Here is a 24,189-nt window from a genome sequence, read left to right on the forward strand (position 1 = left end):
TAATTTTGTCAAGTATATGTAGTTTTATAAGCTCACAGACGATCCTTTTTATGGGTTGGTAGCTGCTATGAGACTGCAAGTGAGGTCTAGTTATCATGGTAATAGGGCTACGAATAATTCCTCTAGAATATGTAGTTTTACTATAAAATCGGTGCTAAATCTGTAGTTTTATAAAATTATTATTTAAATCTATAGTTTTGTGATAAAATCAGCATTAAATATGTAGTTTTGTGAAACGATTATTTAAATCTGTAGTTTTGTGATAATTTTGTCAAAATATCTGTAATTTTACGATAAAATTGATACTAAATCTGTAGTTTTGTGAAACTATTGTTTAAATTTGTAGTTTTATGATAATTCTATTAAAATATATATAGTTTTATAAAATATACTAATAACGATGCTGATGTTGTGCAATTTGCTTTGAATTATGATATTTCACTGTGACACAACCATTGATTGTCGATCGACATGAGATATTGTTAGCATGTTATATTTGTCAACGTATTTCGCAAATTATGATGCATGAATTCGTGCTGCTTCTGGAACTTGGACATGGATTGCTGTGATTATACATTATTGATCCCTCTGCGGTACATTCTGCACCCAGGAACAGCTCTTATGGAATTTTCTTTATAATCAGCTACTTGGATGTCCGTCTTCTTGTTGCTGCATTACTACAGAGATGCTACTCAGTGTGACGCATTTCATTGATCTGCAATACTAAATATTGCACCTCTGCTTTCAATTCCGGGTTGTCATTGCCATTTTCCTTTCAGGAGTTAACGTCAAAGAAACAAACAGTTGCCAGGTATGCAGACAAGTTTTGTATCTTCTTCGTTGTTACTTTCTCTATTTTTAAATAGATATCGTGCTAAAATTTGTATAATTAAATTTTAGAAATTTTAATCATCAGTATGCACGAAACTATTAAGATTTGGCACATAAAAATGATTGTATAAATTTATCATGAAAGATATTTTGATATCTAATTTTTTTATCAAGAGATAGTTATTAAAAATAATGATCAAATATGATTGTTAAAGATTAGGTTGATATTCTAAACGATAAGTAAAAAAGAACTAATGTAGTAATAAATTATATTTTTTATTCCTACAGTTCGGTGTTCTCAGCGATATGCTTCAAATCCGTTGAAGCTTTTGTTCTGCCTCTGCTCATGCACTTACATTTCTTTTCATTTATGTTTGTGTGATTTTTAGAGTATACCAAAATCAACTGACCTGTATCTATAACATATATTATGGAACCAAGATTTGGAGCACTCTCAGGTCTGGTATTGTAGCTACTGTAGCAGTGGGCCCCACATATGTGTACGTATAGATATACGGATACATATATATATACGTATATATACACACATATATATAGGAAAACTAGTATGTACTCCTGGGTGTATGTACTCCCACCTCTCATATACCACTTTTACACGTGTGTTATACTTCTTTATCACTTTAAATATACTTCATTAGTAATTATAAGATACTACAATACAAATCCCACGAAAATTTTTATGAAATTCCATGATTTTTATCTTAATTTGCGTATATACTTCTTTTATGTATAAAAAAGAGTATATAGCAAAAATGAAAGGCTAACATTGAATTTTTTTTCATACAACTCATATTGGAGTATCTTAGAATTAGTATTAGAGTATACTAAAAATGATAAAAGAGTATAAAGTATTTATTTAGATGGTATATTGCATGTGGGAGTACATACTCCTAGGAGTATAGAATAGGTGTCCCATATATATATGTATACGTATATATACACACATATATATATGTATACATATATATACACACACATATATATATGTATACGTATATGTACACATATATATGTATACATATATTTACACATATAATATAATTTTATTTTCAGGAAATTCTAAAAAAATATCAACAAGAATATTAGTTATATTGATAAATCGACTGAAATAATCTAAAATACAAAGAAAAATATATAAAACTCAAAAAATATGAAACAAATTTTGTTAGTTTCGTATTACTGTTATCTACCTGCTAAAATTATGTGCATATATGAAAGTACTACTATTTTCCCTATAATTATGTGAATATGTTAAATATTGATAAATTCATAAGTAAATATTGAGATATTCTAATTTGGTTTCTTTTATCATGTTTTGTGAAAAAAAACAGACGTAGCGCAAGCGTGCCAATCCGCTAGTTATTATGGCCTGGCTGTTAAATATTTGAATTCTCTTGCTGGCTGCCGCGTTAAAGATTATAAAACGTGATTAGTAGCAGTCAGGGCGGATCTACCGAAGGGCGGAGGGGCTAAAGAATCCTTCAATTTTTGGGTACGAAAGAGGAATAAGAAGACGAGAGTCCGAGATCTGCATCCGTCACTGGTAGCAGCACAAGTAGAATCCAGAGAGAGGACGGGTGGATGCATGTGGTAGTGTGTTTAGTCGAAACCTGACCTGAGGCGCATCTAATCTTTGTGAAATGCGCATGAATCAGCTCGAGGTGGCAAAGTTGACCAAGGCTGCCGCGGCAGCAATTAAGGTGGCACCGCGTCGCGATGCACGCATTTCGGATGGATGCGTGTTCATGGAGTCATGACCCGGGCCGGGGGCCTCCAATTTAATTGGTATTCATTGCGTTGCGTCAGGCATGCCATTACAGTCGTCTCTCAACTGCTCCAGATAATTTATTTAATCTGACGTGACCGCTTCATCACATCTGCAGCTAGCGGACGCTCTGAAATGCCGTCACCTTTCTCTTCTTTCTCCTGACAAGGATACAGCACCGTCTTGAACAGCTGTATGCGAATCATTTCTGAGTCTGTATCCGTTCACATCCGCTACCTAGAGTGGCCTCTCTTCAAGCCATTTGGATCCCAGATGACTACAAATTCATCACATTTATCGATCGATAACGACGGTAAAATCCCAACTTGGACTCATTTTTCGGACCCAGTTTTCTTGGTGTCTTATAGAAGGAAAAAGAATATGGGAATAAGAGGAAGTGAACAGCTAGCTAATACAGTAATACCCCACGGTGTGGTCCTTCATCTGAGCAGGCCTACTCCCTGCAGGGATTGTGACCAAGACGCGGTGATCTCCAGTGTATCCGTGATATACCACGGTGGTCTCACCGTCACGGCAGATGACATATCATGGTTACACTGGAGCAGTTCTTGTAATGGCAGATTGGTAGACTGCTAACACTAAAACTTCTGGAACTAGTACTTGTTCTTGATATGATACCGCTTTTCGTTGATCATGCCCTCCTGTTCCTCCTGCTGCCGCGGCCGCTACTGCGGCTGAGGTTGTTGCCGTCGTTGCCGCCGTTGAAGTTGCTGTTGTTACCGGTGCCGGCGGCGTGGTCCAGGAAGTCGAGGAGGACGGGGCTGCGGCACCGTGGGCACCGCGGGTCGGCCTCGGAGAGCATGACGTACATGAGGCAGCGCGGGCACGCCGCCAGCACCATGGACGTCGCCTCCGGGCTGTCCGACCACTGCAGTCCGTGTTCATGGTGCTCCCGCTCGCCCTCCGACGACAGGCACGAGCTTGGCGACGACGACTCCTCGTCCAACGACACCACCCTCCCCCGCGCCGCCGGCGGCGACAGGTTCAGGTTCAGCTTCAGGTCCAGGTCCCTCCCGCCGCTGCCACGGCTCATCCTCCGCTGTCGCTGTCGGTCAGGTGAGCTCCCGCGCACCCTGGCTGCCTGCACATCCATAAGGGTAAACATAAACAAGATTAATTACCGATAAATATAACTATTACTGCTACTATCACCACTACGAGAGACCTTACTATCTTCTGATACTCTGATGATCTGCAGCTACAGCAGTGCTCTGCCTCTGAGGACGTTCGCTCTGGGCTGGTGGGGGAAGAAGAGATGGCAGCAAGTATTTATAGGGGAAATGGACACTGGGAGCCTGTTAGAGAGGAGGTCAATTGGTTTTCTTAAACGCTGCACTGTTGACGAGTACACTTTCATCTTAATTAAATACCATATTAGTATACTCTACTCTAAAGTCTCTCTCCGTGGAGTAGGAGTGCTATGCTAACTTCATTGCTCACATTCATATTTCTGTTCCATGGAACTGAGAGATGGTTGTGATGGCAGGCAACCTGGCAGAGCAGAGGTATGTTGAAGGAGCAAAGCCCTCCCGGTGGAAGAAGGAAGGATTTTTTAATATTATTATTTTGTACCGTAATTTAAAAATATTACATAAATTCTAAAAATTATAAAATAACTCACTGTCGCGAGATGGTTGTACAAAATATAGTTTTCGCAGGTTGAATTAGTGAAAACATGAATGAAAGAGCGAACTTTGAAGTTTTTGCAGGACTGTTCAACAAAAAAATAGAGATTTCGAGCTTCCATCTAGCAAAAATAGTTTTTCAGGACCGAATCAAGAAAAGCTATTTTCGTTGGACCATTGTGTGAAAATTGCCAATTTTTGCATAACGATCGCGTGAAAATTGTGCATTGTTTGCTCCGGCCCTTAACTCCTCTATGGGTAGCGTCCACCCTCGCCATTGTGCATTCGGAGAGAAGAAGAGGAAATAAGAGGGGATAAGAAGAGAAGGAAGAAGGAGAGAGGGAGAAGGAAGAGGAGGGGGGGGAGAGAAAGGATAAAGAGAAGAAAGCTAAAAGAAATTAGTATGTTTTTGTTATTTTTATTTTTTTAGGTTATGTAATTTAAATTAGATATTTGTTAGTTTTAGATATACATAAAAATATTTGTTAGTTTTATATATATGTAGGAATAATTTATATTAGGATAAATATTAGTTTAGATGTATGTAAGAGAATAAATTTAGATGTATGTAGAAATTATGTTAGATGTATGTAGGATGTAATATTTAATTTAGGATAAATAAGTAGAGAAATAAATTATATATTTAGTTATACTATCATGTAGATGTATAGTTTAACTTGCCATATTTATTCTAGTTATACATATTGAATTATGTATTTTTAAATATTTGTGTTGATATAGTCTTAGATGATATAATTATTGATTTAGCCTAAGGTCATCTCCAGCAGCTACCTTAAATTTTCATCCTCAAAAATACTATTACAGCATCCTTTATTTTTTCATCTCCAGCAGCTACCCTATTTTCTACCTTCTACTTCTCTTTTTCTCTCTCCGGGCTCGCTGTCAGCCTCTGTGAACAGTACAGGTACAGTACAGATGTTGTTTCCTATCTTCGGGCCCACTGTCAGTCTCTGTGAACAGTGGTGCTACAGTGTTACAGTCGCAACAGTAGCTCCACAGATTTGCAAGACCATTTTCTCTCTCCGCGACTGTTGCACCGGATACCGATTCGGCTGCACGTGAACAGTACCCCCCCCCCAAACACTGTAGCAGCCGAATCTGCAAAAATGCTTCCTTGCTGGAGATGGCCTAAGAATATTTTTGTAGTTGGTTATAAATTATGCCATGTCGCAGTTATGTGAAACGCTATAAGCCTTAGTGTAAACATTCTGCGAAACCATACATATTCATGAGAGGCTTTATATAGAGCTATTATTTCAGAATGATTGGCGGAAGTAACAACAAGAGTTTGATTTGATGATTTCCACGAGAAAACAATACCACCGTATAGGAAAACAAGTTTAGTTTGTGACCTGGTATTATGAGGATCAGACATATAGCCAGCATCAATATATTATATCATGATTATATCTTGATTTTTCTGATAGAACAAACTAAAATCTCTAGTACTGTTTAGATACATGAGAATTTGTTTTTCACCAACCGAATGTCTCTTAGTTATAGCAGAACTATGTCTAGTCAAGAGATTGAACACAAAGAAATATCAGACATTGTGCAATTTATGAGGTACATTAGTGCTCCTATGATACTTAGATCTAGGACATTATGTCCCAATAATTCTTTACCTTCTTCTCTAGGTCGTATTGGATCTTTGTCCATATCCATAGATCGAACAACCATAGGAGCTTTTGATGGATATGACTTATCTGTATTAAACTTTTGCAATATCTTTTCAATGTATGCAGATTGGTGAACTAATATCCCTAATGGGAGATGTTCAAGTTGCAAACCTAAGTAGAATTTGATCTTGCCCAAATCTTTCATCTCAAACTCCATATTTCGATGATTGTGGGCTTACTTTATATCTTGTGAGGTTCCAATAATGTTGAGGTTGTCAATATAAACTGAGATAATGAAGAATCCAGTGAGAGATTTCTTGATGAACACATATGTAACACCCTTAGTTGAGCATGTTAATAAGTTGCAAGATTCACTCCAAATTAAAAAAAATTTAGGATTAATTGGGCTAACTATGGGTTAAGAGAATAGGTAAGTGGATGTATATATACCAGTGTACATGTACATTCGTGTCTATAAGTTGCTTAGGTAATTCAAAGTGCTCTAGAATCAATTTTAAAATAGTCTCTGCATTAAGTTGGTTTATATGCATTAGTTTGAGATTTTTGATTCTTATGTGGAGGTTTGAAATTGAATGTCTCTCAATTTCAAACCTACTCTTAGATTCTTTTTGGCTCCAATCCAAATTGAATTCAAATCCTTTGTTTCAAATCCTACCCCCGAAGATATTATTCCAAATTCAAATTAAGGTTCAAATATTCCAAATTGAGTTGATCTTAACCCCAAGTCAAATTCAAATTCAAAACATTCCATTTTGAATTATTTCCCAAAATCCCTCCCTCTCTCTTTTCTTTTTTCTCTCTTTTCCTTTTCTCCTTCTCTTTTTCACCCTGGGTTGAATTTCCTCCCCCTCCTTCTTTTCCAGCCCACGGGATCGGCCCACTTCTTTCCCCCCCTTTTCTCCCGCGCCTTCGGCCCATTCGCGCGCGCGCCAGCGGATTCGGCCCACGCCATCGCGCTGCCAGCCCAGCCGCGCATTCACACCCGCGCCCTGCCTTTGCTGGCCGTCGATCCACGTGTCGCCGATCCAACGGCTCAATTCCCCCCTCCTCCTCCTTCCTTCTCCCTTCCAGCGCGACGACGACTTCGCCACCGTCGTTCCTCCGGGAAATATCCCCCGCGCGTGCCGGCCAGCCTTCGCTTCATCGCTCTCTCTCCTTCGCGCCCCTCTCTCCTCTCATGCCCTACACGCGCGACTTTTGCAACCGCCATGCTTGGCCGGCGGAGTCGGCCCATGCCCCAGAGAAAAAGGTGGGCCCCGGTCGCCACCTCGCCGCCGACGTCCCCATGACACCAGCCCACACGCACCGCCTCCGTGCTCTCTCTCCCTCTCTATAAATAGTGGCCTCGCATCTCTCTCTCTCTTCTTCTTCTCTTTCCACCCCGCCACAGCACAGCCGCCATCGCCATTGTCGCCGCCGCACCCCTTTCGCCGCCCATCTGCCGACGATGTGCTGCCAGGGATCATCGGTGAACCATCCCCGACCTCGTGCCGCCGTCCAATCACCGGGAGCCTAACGAGAAATCGTTCTTCAATGAGTCGCCAGCCGCCGACCCACTTCTCCTCATTCTTGAGCTCGGTGAGCTTCCTGGTTCCCCTAAAATCCCCTAGATAGCATGTAGGCAACTCCCAAGATCCTTTCTTGCTTATCATCATGCGCCTCCGCCCGATTGCCGCACGCCGTCGTGCAAACGTCGCCGTCGACGTGCTTGTACGCTCTGTGTGGTCACCGACCGTAGTGCCATGTGCTCTAAAGGCGTTAGGCCCCTTTCCAATGCCGGATTGACCCCTCTCCTGTGCACGAGAGGTGTTGTCCAGTCGCGCTGCGCCACGCCGCTGTGCAGCCCAACACTGTGTAGCCCGGCCTGTACCAAACCCAGCCCAAAACCCGAACAGGCCAACACTGTGCAGCCCAAAACTCAAACAGGCCAACACTGTGCAGCCCAACACTGTGTAGCCCGGCCCGTACCAAATCCAGCCCAGGCCCATCTAGTCCCGGATCCGACCCATCCAAGCCCATTTAGCCCAAAACCATAATGTTCATATGGGCCCCACCTATGAACAGTATCATTTATTAATTTCTCGATTTAAATTTTGATTAAATCTTTCAGGAGCCGTAACTTCTCCGTTCTGACTCCGATTTCGGTGATTCTTTCGCCAAAATTCATCTAAAATCGAGATCTACTCATCTGTTATGTTGTGGTATCCATTATGGCAACCGAGTTCTACGAGTGCTGCGCCGAAAGCATCAAGAGTGAGAAGGATCCCAATTACGATCAAGACTTCGAAGAAAATTTCGGAGAACGCAAGTCCTATCTCCTTGATCATATTGAACCTATGGTTTTCAAATAATATACATGATCAACTAAAATTAGACTTATTATTTTCTTTCAAACTATTTGTAGTAGTTAATCCTATCAACACTGCCATGCCATACATGTCATCATCCAGAATACATATCACCCTAGGAATACCTATTGTTAAATATATTAATGATAGACGACGCCTTGATATCTAGCATGCTTAGGATTGAATATATCTCCTCGGAGATGTCGCTTTTAAAACACTTCTCTTCAGAAACAAGAGTTATAGTTATCAATGACAACTCATATACCATGCCTCCTTGATGGTTGTGAATTCCGTGATGGTTGTGAAATCCTTGATGTCATGTGGGACATGGTTGGTGATGTGTAAAAATGGGTGAAAACTGTTTTGGCACGAGAAGGTAGAGTAGTCCTCTAGGGAGGATACTCTTGGGGACTTTAGTTACATGGTGGTATTCATTGCCCATGATGATACCTAGTCTGGCCGCTTAAGGACTGAGTCTCGTGCCATCATGCTTAGCCACCCCATGCAACCATGCGTCCTGTATGGGCAGGACTTGACTTTCCTTCACTAGACTGAGTTGGGCATCATACCAGGAGGCTGAGAGCAACGAGCAGCTAAGGGTCTATTTGTCCTGCTGTTTGGAGGTTTCAAGGACTGGCTTAGGCTTAAAAAGGGATGCTGACCTTTGTAACATGCAACTCTGGGACTTGGCGTGTCTCGTGGAAAAGCTCAGTAGGAAAGGTGTTAGGAGAGTCTCGATATGATTTGCCCCTCCGCTTGCAACCGATGGAGGCTGGGTGTATCACGTGGGTAAAGCTGTACTACCTCTGCAGAGTGTAAATCTATTCAAATAACCGTGTCCGTGATCATGGATACGCGAAGGCATGGTCACACTTGAATAGACTCCGGATGAGTGAGTTTTGATGAGTGAGTGTGTGGACTAGATGTCCATGTGATGTGGTTTCTGGCTCACTCCGTCAGAAGCTGTGTGGTACTAGAGGTACACCAGATGTGATAAAAAGGGACTGCGGAGTGAGGTGTAGCCCCTCCCAGGACCGAGAAACCCTAGAAACAACTCGTCATTGGTTTTGAACTATTTAAAATATCTTGAAATCAATCATAGTTGATACAATTGGTAATCTGCGTAAACTACTTTACGCTTAAATCTAAACTATAAAGCCTATCCTTGAATAAACCCCTTTTTGCATCTATCAACCCTTAAAGTAGTATAGGGATTGTGGAGTTCCTTCAATACTCACTCTTGCTATCATCCAGATGAAGAACCCAATGCTGACTCCGCCGGAGGTGAAGCCGGGGATGGAGAATAGTCTCTGAGGCCACGTTCGCTCCCTCGCTGCTTGTGTCTTGGGCTTTTGCTTCCGTTGTGTGTTCTGCTGGCCGCTAGGCCAGGTGTGTAATATTCAATATAGTTTGTAAGCCTTTTGTACCCAGAATCTTATTATTTACAACAAAGTTTGACTGTGATACTACAACTGTTATACTGTGCGTATCAGCTACTTAATCCAGGGACTGATACAGGAGGCACAGGAGATCCCAGTAATGAGGGGTCTTACAACATAGGTACCCCTCTTTTAGCAAGTGAGCTCAATTCTGCCTCAATAGCATCCTTCCATTTGATCCAGTCTGAGCGCTTAAGGTACCCTACCATGTCTTAGGTTCTGGATCTACCTCGAGGTTTTTGGCAATATTTGAGGAGAAATAGTTATCAACAATTGTAGTCTTACGATTATAAGATTCTTCTGAATCAATACACTTTGTGGAAATTTCATGTACTCTAACTCCTCAGGATTTCCCATAACCATAAAGTTAGGTTATTCTGATGTCCCAACACCAAGATTAGTGCGCATAGTTGTGCTGGGCTCTGGATGAAGAGCACCCAATTGGTGTCTATCAACAATAGGTTAATTTTCATTTACTTACTTAGAAGATATCCTCTTTTGCTTCTACGATTGGTTTTTAGAAGCATTATTTGCAACCAGATCCCCCCTCTCTTACTAGGATTTAGGAGATGAGTAGTTTTATAAGGTACCTCCACTTTTTCTGGTGTATTCGCTGCAAGAATATGAGACTTTGTGACACCCTTGTGGTTAGTAAATACATCTGACAGATTATTTGCAATGTATTGCAAATTTATGATCATCTGAACTTCTTGTTCAGATTCTAAAGTATGTGGATCTAGAGATTGAAAGCCAGAGGCATTGATTTCTCAGTATTAATTGTGGTACAAATATCCCCCTAATACCGGAAAATTATCTTCATCGAAGATGCAATTAGCATACTGGGATGTGAACAAATCCCCTGTTAGAGGCTCGAGCTATTTAATAATTGATAGAGAATTAGACCCCACATATACACCCAATCTTATATGGGGGCCCATGGAAGTATGCTACGATGGTGGAATCGATACGTACACAGCGTAATCGAAAATTCGCAGATGGGAAATACTTGGTTGATTTTCACTTACTATTTGCAATGGGGTGGTTGCATGATATGCAGTTGGTCTGATTTGAATCAAATCTGCGGTGTGCAAGATTGCATGATCCCAAGATGATGTAGGCAATTTGTAATTCTGTAAAAGTGGTAGAGCAATCCATTTTATTCTCTTGATAAGAGATTCAGCAAGACCATTTTGAGTATGAACATATGGTATTGAATGCTATAGAGTGATGCTTAGAGCCATGCAATAATCATTAAATGTTAGCGAAGAGAATTCAGCGCCGTTGTCTATTATGATGGACTTTGTCCTTTGCTTAGTATAATTAGCACGTAATTTGATAATTTGAGCTATTAATTTTGCGAACGCATGATTACGTGTGGACAAGAGGCACACATGGGACCAGTGAGTAGATGCATCAATAAGCACCATAAAGTACTTGAAGGGTCTAGATAATGGTTGAATTGGACCATATATATCTCCTTGAATACGCTCAAGGTAATTAATATGTTCGTGTTTAATTTTAAGGTACGTGGGGTTTAAAATTAACTTCCTTGTGGCACAGGCGGTGCACACAAAATCAGATTATTATGAGAATCTTGTAATATTTATATTGTGATCAACAAAATTGCGAATAATTTTCTCATCATCCCAATTCTGGGATGGCCAAGGCGATTATGCCAAGTCTTGAAGTTATCAAGATTTTTAAAAATTATTTTAAACGCAACATGTGTTACAGGTGTGATGTACATATGGTACAGTCCATATGATAATGAGGGAAATTTTTCAAGTAACTCCTTGTTAAATCCGTTGGATTTGGTGAGAAATAACAATTTATCACCATTCACAGTTTGAGTTTCAATATGGAAGCTATTAAGACGAATGCATTTATAACTGAGTAAGGTATGAGTTGAATTGGGATACAAGAGTGCATCCTCGATTATTAATTTCATACCCATAGGGAGTCTTATTGTGGCTCTACCCGAACCCACAATCAACGCATCATGGCCGGTGATGGTCATAACATTTCTATGTTTCTTATGTAATGGATGAAAATATTGTTGCTCCCATAAAATTGTATTAGTGGTATAGCTAAACAAATTTCTTTATCCTCCATCTAATTGTGTCCCGTAAAAGATTCTATATATATAAAAGGTGAAAATCCAATAGGAATTTAACTCATATATATAATAGAGTGTTGGTATTACATGCTAGAGGTATATGTTTGGATACAAACGATACAATATACAACACTTAATAGGACAATATTATGGTAATGATAACTAGCTTGAGTCGGAGATCTAAGAGAGGTCTCTGAATATGTCTTGGGAATGAAATTGCATGATCATAGCATCCACATTGAGGGGGTCGTTCTTCTTCTGATGAACCGGATATTGATTGTTCAGAGGAACATCTTGTGAAGATCACACAATCATATCATCAACAGATTGTTCATTGAAGTGTGCTCAAATTTATGTCTGTGAACTTGCTTGTCTCTCCTAATAGAGTTGAGATATAAATCCACCAAATGCCTAGAAATTCAGCATCTACTTGTATGGTGAGTCTTATATCCATAGCACTGATAAGCTTGCGAGCTATAGTTGGCATTATTCTTGAATTGACCTTTGCCTTTGGCACCATGCATTTTCTACATATTAGAAGACTTGTATTTTCCTTTACCCTTCATGTTGTTATATTTACGGCCACAAAATTAATTACTATTCTGAGTGTTAGAATGTACTTTAGGACATGGAGCAGCACCGTTGGGTGGTTCTGATGATTCTTCATAAGAAGTTTATCATGTTTTTTTCTCCACCTAAAGCAATGTATATATTAACTTGGAATAGTTAGTGTATTTCTGTTGGCGATACTGCTGCTGCAATACCTGAAATGATGGATGAAAAGTGAATAAAGTCTTTTCAATCATGTCATCATCTGATACTGTTTGACCACAAAACTTCAACATGGTGCATATTTCATGAACTTGAGAGATATAATCTGCTACATATTTGAAATCCTGAAAGTGAAGTAGATACCAGTTGAGTTGAGCTTCTGGTAAGATGACAGATTTATGTTGCACATAACACTCCTTGAGGGAGGTCCATAGAGCTAGTGGATCTTCCATAATAATATACTTATTTTTTAGTCAAGGTGGAGGTGATGGTGTATATAAACCAAAGTAGCATATTTAGAATGCTCAGGCATTGGAGGTGCATTCTCCGGCTTTGGTGTTATGGTGGCAAGGATCTGCTGGGTAGCCAAACTAAATTTAACATCTTGTGCCCAAGTCAAGTAATTGCTACCATCCATAACAAGTCCTGGGAAATTCTTCTTAAGATCAGCCATGTCCTACATGAAATGACATATATTAATTTACTAAGAGAGTAAATTAGAAGACAAGTGATGTAGACATTGATATTGTACATGCGATAAATCGCTACTATGATGTTACACACTATTCATGATGAAACAGGTGACAGTAGTCACTGCCATACTACTGCAAAACTGGTCTTATATGTCGGCCTATCACGATCGGTTCCTAATGGGACAACAGTGATGGGGCATCACTGCCGGTTCATAAGCTACATGGAAAAATCATCCATCGTAGCTTGTGAACCGGTAGTGACAAGGGGCATCACTACCGGCACGTATTAAAAACCAACAGTGATACTATCAATACTGATTTTTAATACAAACTATCGGTGAATATTATTTTTGACCTGAATTTTTGATTGTATCCATTTAATACACGTCACATCTGCTCCTCCGACCGACCACAGCTTGAAAAATTCTAAGTCCGTAGTGCCTCCTCCTTTGATCCGACCTTATCTCTTCCATCCACCCGAGAGAGAAGGAGAAGGTGAGAAAGGATATTGAGAGAGTGAGGTTCAGCCACCTCATCTCCAGCCGAGCGCCGCCTCCATGGCGACCTTCTTTACTCCCTCATGGTCCCCTATTATGGCCTTTTCCCCTATCCATGACATCCGCTCCCATACAAAGATCTAGACCACTTTGACTGCTCAAGGGGAGGAAGAGGAAGTGGTGCCAGGTCAGTTCTTCTTCAAGCTCTCGTTGGGGGTTGAGGAGGTGAAAGTAATGAGGAAGAGGAGCAGAGGATGGGGCGTGGCAATATCGAGATCAAGAGGATCGAGAACTCCACCAACCGGCAGGTGACCTTCTCCAAGCAGTGGGCCGAGATCATTAAGAAGGCCCGCGAGATCGATGTGCTCTGCGACGCCGAGGTTGGCATTGTCATCTTCTCCAGCGGTGGCAAGCTCTACGACTACTACTCACCTAGGACCAGGCACGTATCTTTGGGCTTGTTTTTCAATCTTTTTTCTCTCTTTTTACCGTGCGCTTGGAATTGATCGCAAAGACGCAATTTTTTGTTTGGTGGCAGGCTTTCTAGGATCTTGGAGAAGTACCAGACCAACTCTGGGAAGATCCTGTGGGATGAGAGGCACAAAGTTCATGCTCTTCATTTTTCCCCTTTCTTTTCTTTGACCATTTGTTTTAGTAACACGAGTAGAATGGTTTAACAATTAAGTCTTGGGAATAATTTAACAGAAGTGGCAGTAGCACATCGACGTTTCTGTGCTGTGGCGGTGGCCTTTTTTCCACCGCGTTTCTATGATGTGTCGGTGGCCTTCGTGCCACCACATTTTTGTGTTGTGGCGATGGCAGTGGTAGCGGTGGGATCCACGATAGTAGCACGGTGAGGTCTTAGGTGCCGCTTTTTTCTTCTTCTTTTTGGTTTTCTGGAAAAATGCTTCACTGTCGGTGGATAAGAGTCGGTAGTGATAGCAATCCAGCTATCACTGCCTGTTACATACTGCCGGTTCCAAAATTAGCAGTGAAACCCAGTTTGGAACCAGAAGTAAAGCCTTGTTCTGCAATAGTGCCAGCATATAGCCTCTGTACAGAATGTGGGATAGACACGTTGAAGGTAATCACCAAAATGGTGTAGACCTCGCAGTATTGGGTGACATAACTCGCTGCTATTGGCATGGACTCTGTCCAATTAAGACGGACGATGCTATAGTCGCAACTAATATCAAAGTCTCCAATATTTTGTGCTATGCCAACATTAGAAAAGGTTACCATCAATTAAATAGCAGTTTTATGATTTTTTTTTTGTAAATTATTTAAGCTGCTGCTTAAATAAATAAAGACAGAAAAAGTATTCCAAAAAGAGGCAATAAAAGATTGCATGGAATAAACAATAGGTTATTAAACATCAATATATTGAACATATTACAATTGCAATATATTGATCATATTATAGAGGAAATATGATTAGAATACAATAAAATGCAAAATCTTGCAAATATTTAAAGTCTGAAGGACTAAAAAGCAAGGCTAACAATATAATTGGTATTATATTGAAAAGCCAGTTGCTTTATTTGAGTAAACCCGAAAGGTTTACTTGAAAAATGGACAGTCTGATTGACTTGGCCTAGCTCCTAGGCATAGTGCAGTGTAGTTCAAAGTTGGCCCAACTTGGTGCGTCCTGTTGGTTGCCCCGGCCCGAAGGCACGATGCGACCTATGGATGCAGTGGCCTAGCGCAGCCCGTTGAGGCGGAGGCCTAGTGCAACCTGTGGGGCATGTTGTCCTAGCACATCCTAAAGGTGCAGCCTGGCCCATTTGCTTGAGCGGTAGCCAGGCCTAGGCGCGCACATGTGGCACGTCCTGCTGGCTTGCGCGATCTGGCCCAATGGTTGGCGTGGCCTACTGGTGCAGTGTAGCATAGCTGGCTGGTGAGGCACAACCCACTGGTTGTTGTGGCACGACCCGGTGGTCAACACAGTCTATTGGCTTGGGGTGTGGCCCATGAAGCTTCGATCTAGCGCCCAACCCACAGAAGCGGCGGAAATATAAACAAGGTGCGGGTGGCCGGGTAGGGTTTGCCATGCCCCACCACTCTCATGCTCCTGTGTGTCCATGCAAAAGGGGCATCACCACCATAGCACCGATCCGCCATCCACTACTGCTAGTACCACCACCCCAAACCATCCCCACCAGCGCATCCCTCCTTGCTCATATCTCGCAACCACCGTTGGTGGACTTGTCGATGAGGCTCATTCCAGGGATGCCGCAGTCCAGGCCGGTGGTCTGTTGCCATGGTAGGCGTGCACCAAAACCAGTGGAGTGGTGGCGAAGCCCCCTAGGAGGAGGAAGGTGTGGGGGGTGAAACTCCACCTCCAGTGAGAGATCAGGCATGGTGGAGGACATCAATGGCATCGGCGATGGTGGGAGTTCTGCGGTGGTTAGCGCGAGGTGGGCATGGCCCATTGAAGGCACTATCGACGTGTTGTGCAGTTCCACATCACTGTTGGCGGTGTACTCGAGGGCCGGTCTAGAGTCCCCAACGTCGAAGGCAAAAATTGGAGAAGGGGAATCTGGTCTGAAGGTGGAGAAGGAGAAAACCGCAGATGTCAAGAGCGGTTCATCGTTAGCAGCCCAAGGTGAAGTGACGGTGATCACTCCTTCTGGTGCATCAAGGTTTGCAGCATCAGGGGCTGCAGAAACATCAGAAGATGGCGCCATCGCCGTCCGAGGCACGCCGAGGTGGCGACCACGACGACCAAAATGACAGCGTGATATACCTCGCAAAACATGATGTCGATGAAGAAGGTCAAGCAGAGGATGATGAAGTCGACAATCCATATTCAGAGGGAAAACCAGAAGGGCAGTAGTCGCCAGAGACATCGGAAGTGAAGTTATGTCCGAATCATCCATTGCTTACCCTTGATGCTTCCTCTGCTCTTAGCTCCTCTAATGGTGCTTGTTTCTCTTCTCCTCTGTTCTTCCTTGTTGGCCGATGATCAGTGGATCGAGCGAGTGTGTGATAACATGTTAGAACTCAGTGTAGACACAATATAGATGTAGATCGAATGTGAATTCCATTAATTGATTTCACTGATGTATTGTACATTTATACATATTGTAAGGATGCCTGTTGGAGAGACATCCCTCCCAATAGGTGACAAGATGCAGCACCTGCCCATGGCAGTTGGTGAAGAATTGAGCAACCGCAACAACATCGAACACTTTCCATGTATCCAACGAATCAAACAACATCTACACCCCTAGATCAATAAGAAAATATACTACAAAATTCTCGAGTTGCAATAATGGGTAGCCTAGACTAGTAATCCATCAAATTACTGCATTCATGCATCACAAATACCATATACAAGGCATTCTACACGTCAAAATTGCATATACATGCATCATATGCCACAATGCAGCCTCCGATCTGGCCATAACCAACCTTAAATCTAATATTTAAGCATCTACATACTATTCCCTAGCTACCCTAAAGACACTAAAATATATGAAAGAATCAGAAAAAAATTGAAAGGATGGAGGACATACCTTCCTTGCTGACTCTCCCGCAAAAACCCCTTTCGATTCATGTCCAAAAATGAAGGATTTAGTGGAGGATTGAGGGGAGAAGAGAAGAGGGGTGCCGATGGGTTCCTTGGCATCTAGCTCGAGCTCGGGCTACAGGAGGGAGGGAGGGAGGGCCATTGCGCTACTCCAGTTTGAGGGAATGTCATGTCAGGACGCCTGGCGAGACCCTAGCTGGCCACATCGGCGTCGTATGTAAAGGCGCAAGGACAAGGTCAAGTGTGGCAAGGGTTGTCGCGCCACTACATGTGGCGTGACAGTGTTAGTTCACCACGCCAAGCCATACGGTGTGATAAAGAGGGCTAGTTAATTGCAATTAGTTAGGGAGGGTTATTATTAAAATATTAATGAAAAAAGGGCTCAGAAAAAGAGAAAAATTCTTATTTACCATCGGAAGATAAGATAATTTCCTATTTGGCATCCAACGAAACGAACTTACTTATTTACCACTACTTCTAATTTATATTCCTTTCTCGCTATTGCCATCCATTTGACCTATAGAAAAGACATATTTTCCCTTGAGAAGGAGGACGGTGGCATCAGGCACACACGTTAAACGTATTGTTTCCTTGTCACACACGTTACATAACTTGTTGTCTATATGGTATAAAAATACTCCCTCTGGTTGCAAATGTAGGTCATTTTAGCCTCCTCAACTATTCTCTAAATGTAAGTCATTCTCGAACTTCTATGTATTTTTTTTTCTCTTTTGTTCCCGTCTTGCCCTTATTTAATAAATGCTACCACTCTCACAAATAAATGAGTTAGCTTTTCCAATGCAGAATAAATGAAGAGTAACAAGGTCATTTGATCTACTTTCTTAATCCTTATGCACAAGTCTAAAACGACCTACATTTACAATTGGAGGGACTATAAAACTTGCAACCAAGAAGTATATTAATAGGTGGCAACTTATACAAATAAATAGTACTTAATATACCCTATTTTCTAGTTAGAAAGTATTATGAATATTAAACTAAATTGTGTTAAAAAACAGCCACAACACTAATACATCCGTTGCATCTTAGTAACGTTGTTATTTTCATATCTATTTTTGTATAATAAGAAACACAACAGATAAGCAAACTAAAATTATTTGTGGAAAATTGTCTACAACTTTACTATTCACAATAAAAATTAATTCTGACTTTTACTATACCTAATCATAGTCACAATGTAACCACACCACTCCCCTAATGGTCTACAAATAACACAACTTTAGGAATTCATACCTCCTGATCTATTTATCCAAATTCAATATTCAAAATCCCTATAAAAACATAACAAAATTTTCTTACAATTTTCTAGTACATCAGATTCTAATATTCGATCTCTAAAGAGTCCTTAAACTTCGATTAGTTGTCGACAGCCACACCTGAGGCTACCATCCTCCTTCCGAAGGACAAATATGTCTTGTCTATAGATTAAATCGACGGCGGTGGCGAAGAATAAATAAAAATTTAAAACATTGGTATTTAAATAAGTTCATTTCATAAAATGACAAATAAAGAATTATATTATCTTTTAATAGTAAATAAGAAATGTTCTCGGAAAAAAGAATCTGCTTGCTGCTACCATACCACTCCACCTCCGATCACCGATCCTTTTTATCGCTTCAACGCAGTCTTGTCTGGCAGCTCCGATCGATTCCAGAACTTGAATGAGACCATCAATAGGATTTATGGGCTACAGTGTCTCCAAAGCATCAGAGTAAATGTACTTGAATGATCGATAGAGCTGCTGTTAATTGACGGATGGGATGGCCTAGCTAGCTCTTCAATTGAATACGGTGCAGTTTGAGCCGTCCACTCCACTAGTAATACTCATTCATGCTGTGCAGTTTCAGCTCTTTATAAATGGCGCGACACAAAGCCTGTGTGCCCAACCTATGGTATGGTTTTTTATTTTCTTTTCCTGTTGAGACTGCAACATTGCTTTTCAATTACGTTCCATATAGTAATACATGCATGTAGTCGAGCGTAGCTCGGCGGGTTACTACTCTTGGCGAGGAGTTGGACCTACCCGTGCTTAAACTTGGGCGTGCGTATGCTGAGACACGGCCCTTGTGCGAAGCGTCCCAAGCCGTCAGGGTGGCACCGATGGGCTCCTTTGTGGTTCCGTTACTTGAAAAGAAAAAAAAGTAATACATGCATGTAAATTAAGTTTTTATAATATAGGTTTACTATACACCAACTGAATAAAAGTACTAACTAAGGTTTTCAGCCTTAACTTTCTTCGAATTCGGGCTGCTGCGGTGGCATCCCTTCTGGCGACGGTAGCAGCAGATAAGTGTATGATCGGGTAATGTTTAGGGTTCGCCTGGCCTCAACCCTATAGCCTGTGGTTCAAAGTTTTAGGTGCAATTTTGAGAAGCATTACGTCTCGTCTATACTAACTATCTGATTAGAAATACTTGACTCGACTCTGATTCTTTTCCCCCCTTTTCTATGAGATTCTTTTCCGCTTTTTCACGACCAAGTGATATATATGTACACAGTGTCGCCTCTTTGTTATAACGCACATTCACATCTTGCTTAACAACTCTACCTCATCTTTGTTAGGAAATCTAGAGTTTTACAATTGAATATGAACCCATCTTGATCTCTTGAAAGATTCGATTATATCTTTTAGTGGTTTTTTTGCACTATATAAGGGGCAATACCCCTCATTGTAAATATAGATGAATAAAGAAGAGAAAATCGTTTCCCCTACTATTGCTTCTCCTTTTGCAATTGTTTTCTCGAGGGATCGCTAGATTATATCCGGTAGCAGCAGTTTCTCAACACGTTATCAGCACGAAACTCTGCCAGAGACCAAGCTAGCGAAACGGATTTGCACTGCATCGAGCGAGCAGGTCATGGCCTAGCCTATATGCCATATCTGGCACAACTCTATTCGCAAGGATCGAAAGGTACAAGACTGTCCGGCACGTTTTCTTAATACTACTGTTTTTGTGACTAAAATAGATATGTGAATCATACTGCACATATTGCATGAACAATATCCTATGGCAATGAATAGTAACAAAACAGATCTATAGCATCGCGTAATAGTCATGATGGGGCCCACAGTCGCACCTCGCCGCCGGTCAGGAACTGGCAGCTACCCCTTCAACTCGCCGTCGCTTGGGAAACCGGTGGCCGCTCTTCTTTGCAAAGATCCCAAAGAAGAAAACAAAAGGGAGGGGGGGGGCATGGCACCTCGCCAACATGAAGCCGATGGTTCTTTTCCCCACCTCTGTTCGTCGCACCGCCCCACGCCGCTGGTCGAATCTGGCGGCCAAGCACAGTAAGCGGTGGCTCGAAGGCCACCGCCACTCATCGAGAAAGAAAAAAGGGAGAAGTGTCGCACCGGCCGCTTACTCAATGTGCTCCCGATCGCGCCGGAAGCGCATCCGCGCTGGAACCACACGAGCAACCTGAAGTGGTGCCAGTGGGCCACCGTGCCGCTGCCTTGAAGTCGCTATGCCGCTCAATCACCGCCTGCGCGTATACGTCGCTCGAAACGGCATTGCTGCACCATTGCTCTCCAGATCCGGTGATCCCCCCACTCCCGCACTGTCGGCCATCATACCTCCCGAAGCGACCATCACCTCCCTGTCGTGCCTAGCCACCCGCTCCACCGTAACCATGTGCCACTACCTGAAGTAGCCATGCACCGTTCAACACCCACTATACACACCATCCAAAGTGCGCCACCACTGTCACTTGAAGCCGACCACCACCTGTCGCTGCAGCCTAGTGAGCTACGCCGGTGCCGCCCTTGCATGGGCACTGAGGACCCCCGGCGCCGCTTCACACTGGCCCCCGCAGGCGCCGCCCTCAGCACCGGTAGTGTGCCGCTTCGGTGTGCAACCCGACCACTACGTCGTCACGCTAGCACCGACCACCTCGGCTTGCCTGCTGCACCGAAGACGGCAACCGCTGGGGTCAGCCACCAACGCCACCCGTGTCGCTTTGGCTCGCCCGCCGCCCTAAAGACGACCGCCGTCGAGTCGAAGTGGCGGCTAGGGATTGAAGATCCTAGCCGCCCTGTTTTATGGTGGCGCCATGGGTCGAATGGGCTGCACCGGCCCAATTTTCACGGGTAGGCCCAATAAAAGAAGAAGGCTAGTGGAAATAGAAAAAATGAAAAAAATCTGAATTTTTGCATTTAGCCCCTCGGGTTTCCTAGTAATTGAGCACAGTCCCTAAAATTTTGCGTTTAGGCCTCTGGATGTTCTAAAAATTATCTAAATGCTTTGTTTTTGCATAGAAGTACCCCTGGAATTTGAATTTTGTACTTGTTTTAGCAATTATGCAGTACTTAGTTCAGTTAGTATTGTTTATATGCTGTTAATATTACTTTTACTATTTAAATTGCCTGTTATGAATTTAAATTCAATAAAATTCATATAATAGCATAGAAAATATCGGAAAATTTGTATTAATCCAATTGAGCAATTTTATGATGCAACTTTACTAGTAGTAATGCTTGTATTATTAAATATATAGATGGTTAGCATCACGAACAAAGAGTTCGCTGAGCTAAGTGCTGATGGCCGCAATTATCTCACTTGGGCATCGGATGTGCAGATTGTACTGGAAGCGAAAAGACTTCGCGCTGCAATTGGCCTATGAACAAGTAGTGCAATGGTTCCCACGGAGGATGAGAATAATCAGACACTTCATTTTCTCCGTCACCATCTCTCTCCCACTTTGAAGGATGAGTACGTGGTAATGACCAGCGCTAAGGTACTATGGGACGCACCGCAGGAGCGTTTTGAGCGTCTTAAGTACACCATCAAGACTCTTGCAGAGTAAGGATGGGTCCGGCTTCGTTGTCTGTGACTACAAGCATGTCAGAGAGTACAACTCCGTGATACATCGTATTTGCACACTCCTGTGTCTCTGTGGGAAAGAGATGACAGAAGAGGAGAAGACTCTCTCCATTTTCCACTCGAATGCGGCATAATCCGCATGCAATCACCGTCAATCAAACTACAAGAAGTATTCAGAACTGACTGACGTATTGTAACTTCTTGAAGTTCATGATGAAGTCATAAACAAGAACTTATTATCCCAGCCATAAGGAAATAGCAATAGCTTAGAAGTCAATCACAACTCTTTCATAGCACGCAAGAACCACAATAAGAAGCGGGAGAAGGGAGGAAGGGAAGTGGTGGCAGACAAGGTCAAGCCTGGTGATAATAATGGCAATACAAAGAAAGAAGTCAAGTCATATGGTGAGTAGAACTAGAATATGCAAAGCACCAAAGCATGTTGTGAAAACATTCCAGAAAAAGAAGAGGGAGCAGCCAGAAGCACACCTCACCATTACAGTGGGGATGGAAGTGGACAAAGTACTTGTGAAAGCATTCCAGAAGAAGAAGGAGCAGCCAGAAGCACACCTCACCATTGCAGTGGGGATATAAGTGGACAAAGTAGCCGCAATTGAAAGTGAAGCATCTCACATGGAAGTTGATGATGCTTTCACACTAACAGTAAAGGACCTCCCAATGAAGGATGCAGAAGCTTCTACTTTGCCCTCCTCCACTGCCATAGAAGCTGTCATGAATGATGAAGCAGAAAAGAAAGCCATTATAGAAAAAGTGGACGAATATTTCACAGACTCTATCTAGAATTAGAGTAATGAGCCATTTTTTTAATTGCTGAATTTAGAAGGATTGAATGAATGAATGAAATCTCTAGAAGAGCAAACCTAGCTGCAAACAATATTTTTCAGTATTGAATAGAATATGTGTGGCACCCGCATGGAGGAAGTGTGTATTGTGGATAGTGGAACCGCAAACACTATCTTAAGAGAAAAGATGTATTTTCAGTCTATCAGAAATAGCTCTAGAAAAATAATGATTGTCACTGGTAGTGATAAATTCATTGTAGGTTCTAGAAGAGACACAGTCATACTACCTATGGGAACTACTTTGCACATTGAAGAAGAATTGTTGTACCTTGAATCTATAAGGAATCTCTTAAGTTTTAAATACATTCACGCTAATGATTTCCATATAGAAATTGGTGAAGAAGATAGTAGGGAGTACCTATACATCACTAAGTGTGATAGTGAAGTGAGAATACTAGAAAAACTTCTCTCCATGAGCAGTGGCGTGTACTGCATTCGCATTAGGGCACCTGAAGTGTTCGTTTCGTAGTGCAGAATTATTCTCCCTATGGCATGATAGATTAGGTCACCCTGGTCTTAGAATGACGAGGAACATAATTACTAACTCACAAGGTCATGGCATAAATGTGAAGAATTTCTTGAATCATGAAGATTTTGTATGGCCTGTATGTGCTACCGGGAAATTAATAATAAGACCGTTTACCTTGAAGGTACAAGATGAAATCCCTACATTCCTGTACCGGATCCAGGGGATATTTATGATCCTATTCAGCCACTTTCTAACCCATTTCGATACTTTATGGTATTAATAGATGCATCCTCGAAGTGGTCGCACATATGTCTATTATCTACCTGTAACCACACCTTTGCAAAGTTGATCTCACAGATCATACAAATCAGGAATAATTTTCTGGATCATCGAGTGAAGTCCATTAGAATGGACAACGCTAGAGAATTTACTTCTAAAGTGTTCAATGATTATTGCATTGGTATGAGAATTAAAGTTGAACATTCTGTACCACATATCCATACTTAGAATGGACTAGCCAAAGCATTGATAAAGAGAATAAAGTTCATTGCTAGACCGTTGTTACAGCACTGTAATTTACCTACTACATATTGGGGACATGCAGTCTTACATGCGGCAACCCTCATTAATTATAGACCATCTTCTTACAACATTCATTCACATATGCAACTAGTGCAAGGAGTAATTTTGAAGATTTCCCATTTATGCAAATTTGGATGTATAGTTTATGTGCCAATACCGCCGCCACAACGAACCACTATGGGACTTTTGTGAAAAGTTGGAATATATGTCGGTTATAAGACTGCATCTATAATCTGATATTTAGAATCAACAACTGGAAACCTGCATATGGCCCACTTCGCTGATTGCATTTTTGATGAAAATAATTTCTTGTCATTAGGGGGAGGAAATATAC

General features: G+C 41.8%; 2 protein-coding genes across 3 annotated transcripts; one reads left to right on the forward strand and one right to left on the reverse strand.

The window, feature by feature from the left end:
- Positions 1-2,860: 2,860 nt before the first annotated feature.
- On the reverse strand, positions 2,861-3,942 carry LOC133922028 (protein GL2-INTERACTING REPRESSOR 1-like). Of its 2 annotated transcripts, none has more exons than XM_062367180.1 (2): positions 3,809-3,942; positions 2,861-3,719 (listed from the first exon to the last, which is right to left on the reverse strand). In XM_062367180.1, the coding sequence occupies exon 2, from the start codon at positions 3,669-3,671 to the stop codon at positions 3,270-3,272; it is 402 nt and encodes a 133-aa protein (XP_062223164.1). In that variant the 5' UTR covers positions 3,672-3,719; positions 3,809-3,942; the 3' UTR covers positions 2,861-3,269. The 2 variants fall into 2 exon arrangements, with proteins under 2 accessions (XP_062223164.1, XP_062223163.1); XM_062367179.1 differs by having other exon boundaries at positions 3,804-3,899.
- A 9,880-nt stretch (positions 3,943-13,822) lies between these two features.
- On the forward strand, positions 13,823-14,285 carry LOC133923044 (MADS-box transcription factor 2-like). Its single transcript, XM_062368507.1, has 3 exons — positions 13,823-14,010; positions 14,107-14,173; positions 14,274-14,285. Exons 1-3 carry the CDS (start codon positions 13,823-13,825, stop codon positions 14,283-14,285), a joined length of 267 nt encoding a protein of 88 aa, XP_062224491.1.
- The last annotated feature ends 9,904 nt before the right edge of the window (positions 14,286-24,189 follow it).

Source organism: Phragmites australis, chromosome 6 (assembly GCF_958298935.1).
Source record: "Phragmites australis chromosome 6, lpPhrAust1.1, whole genome shotgun sequence".
Taxonomy (NCBI): domain Eukaryota; kingdom Viridiplantae; phylum Streptophyta; class Magnoliopsida; order Poales; family Poaceae; genus Phragmites; species Phragmites australis.

Bases quoted from the DNA above. Each gene is read 5' to 3' on its own strand.
- LOC133923044 (XM_062368507.1), top strand. From the start codon at position 13,823: ATGGGGCGTGGCAATATCGAGATCAAGAGGATCGAGAACTCCACCAAC. The intron at 14,011-14,106 runs GCACGTATCTTT...GTTTGGTGGCAG, and splicing joins TACTACTCACCTAGGACCAG to GCTTTCTAGGATCTTGGAGA.
- LOC133922028 (XM_062367180.1), bottom strand. From the start codon at position 3,671: ATGAGCCGTGGCAGCGGCGGGAGGGACCTGGACCTGAAGCTGAACCTG.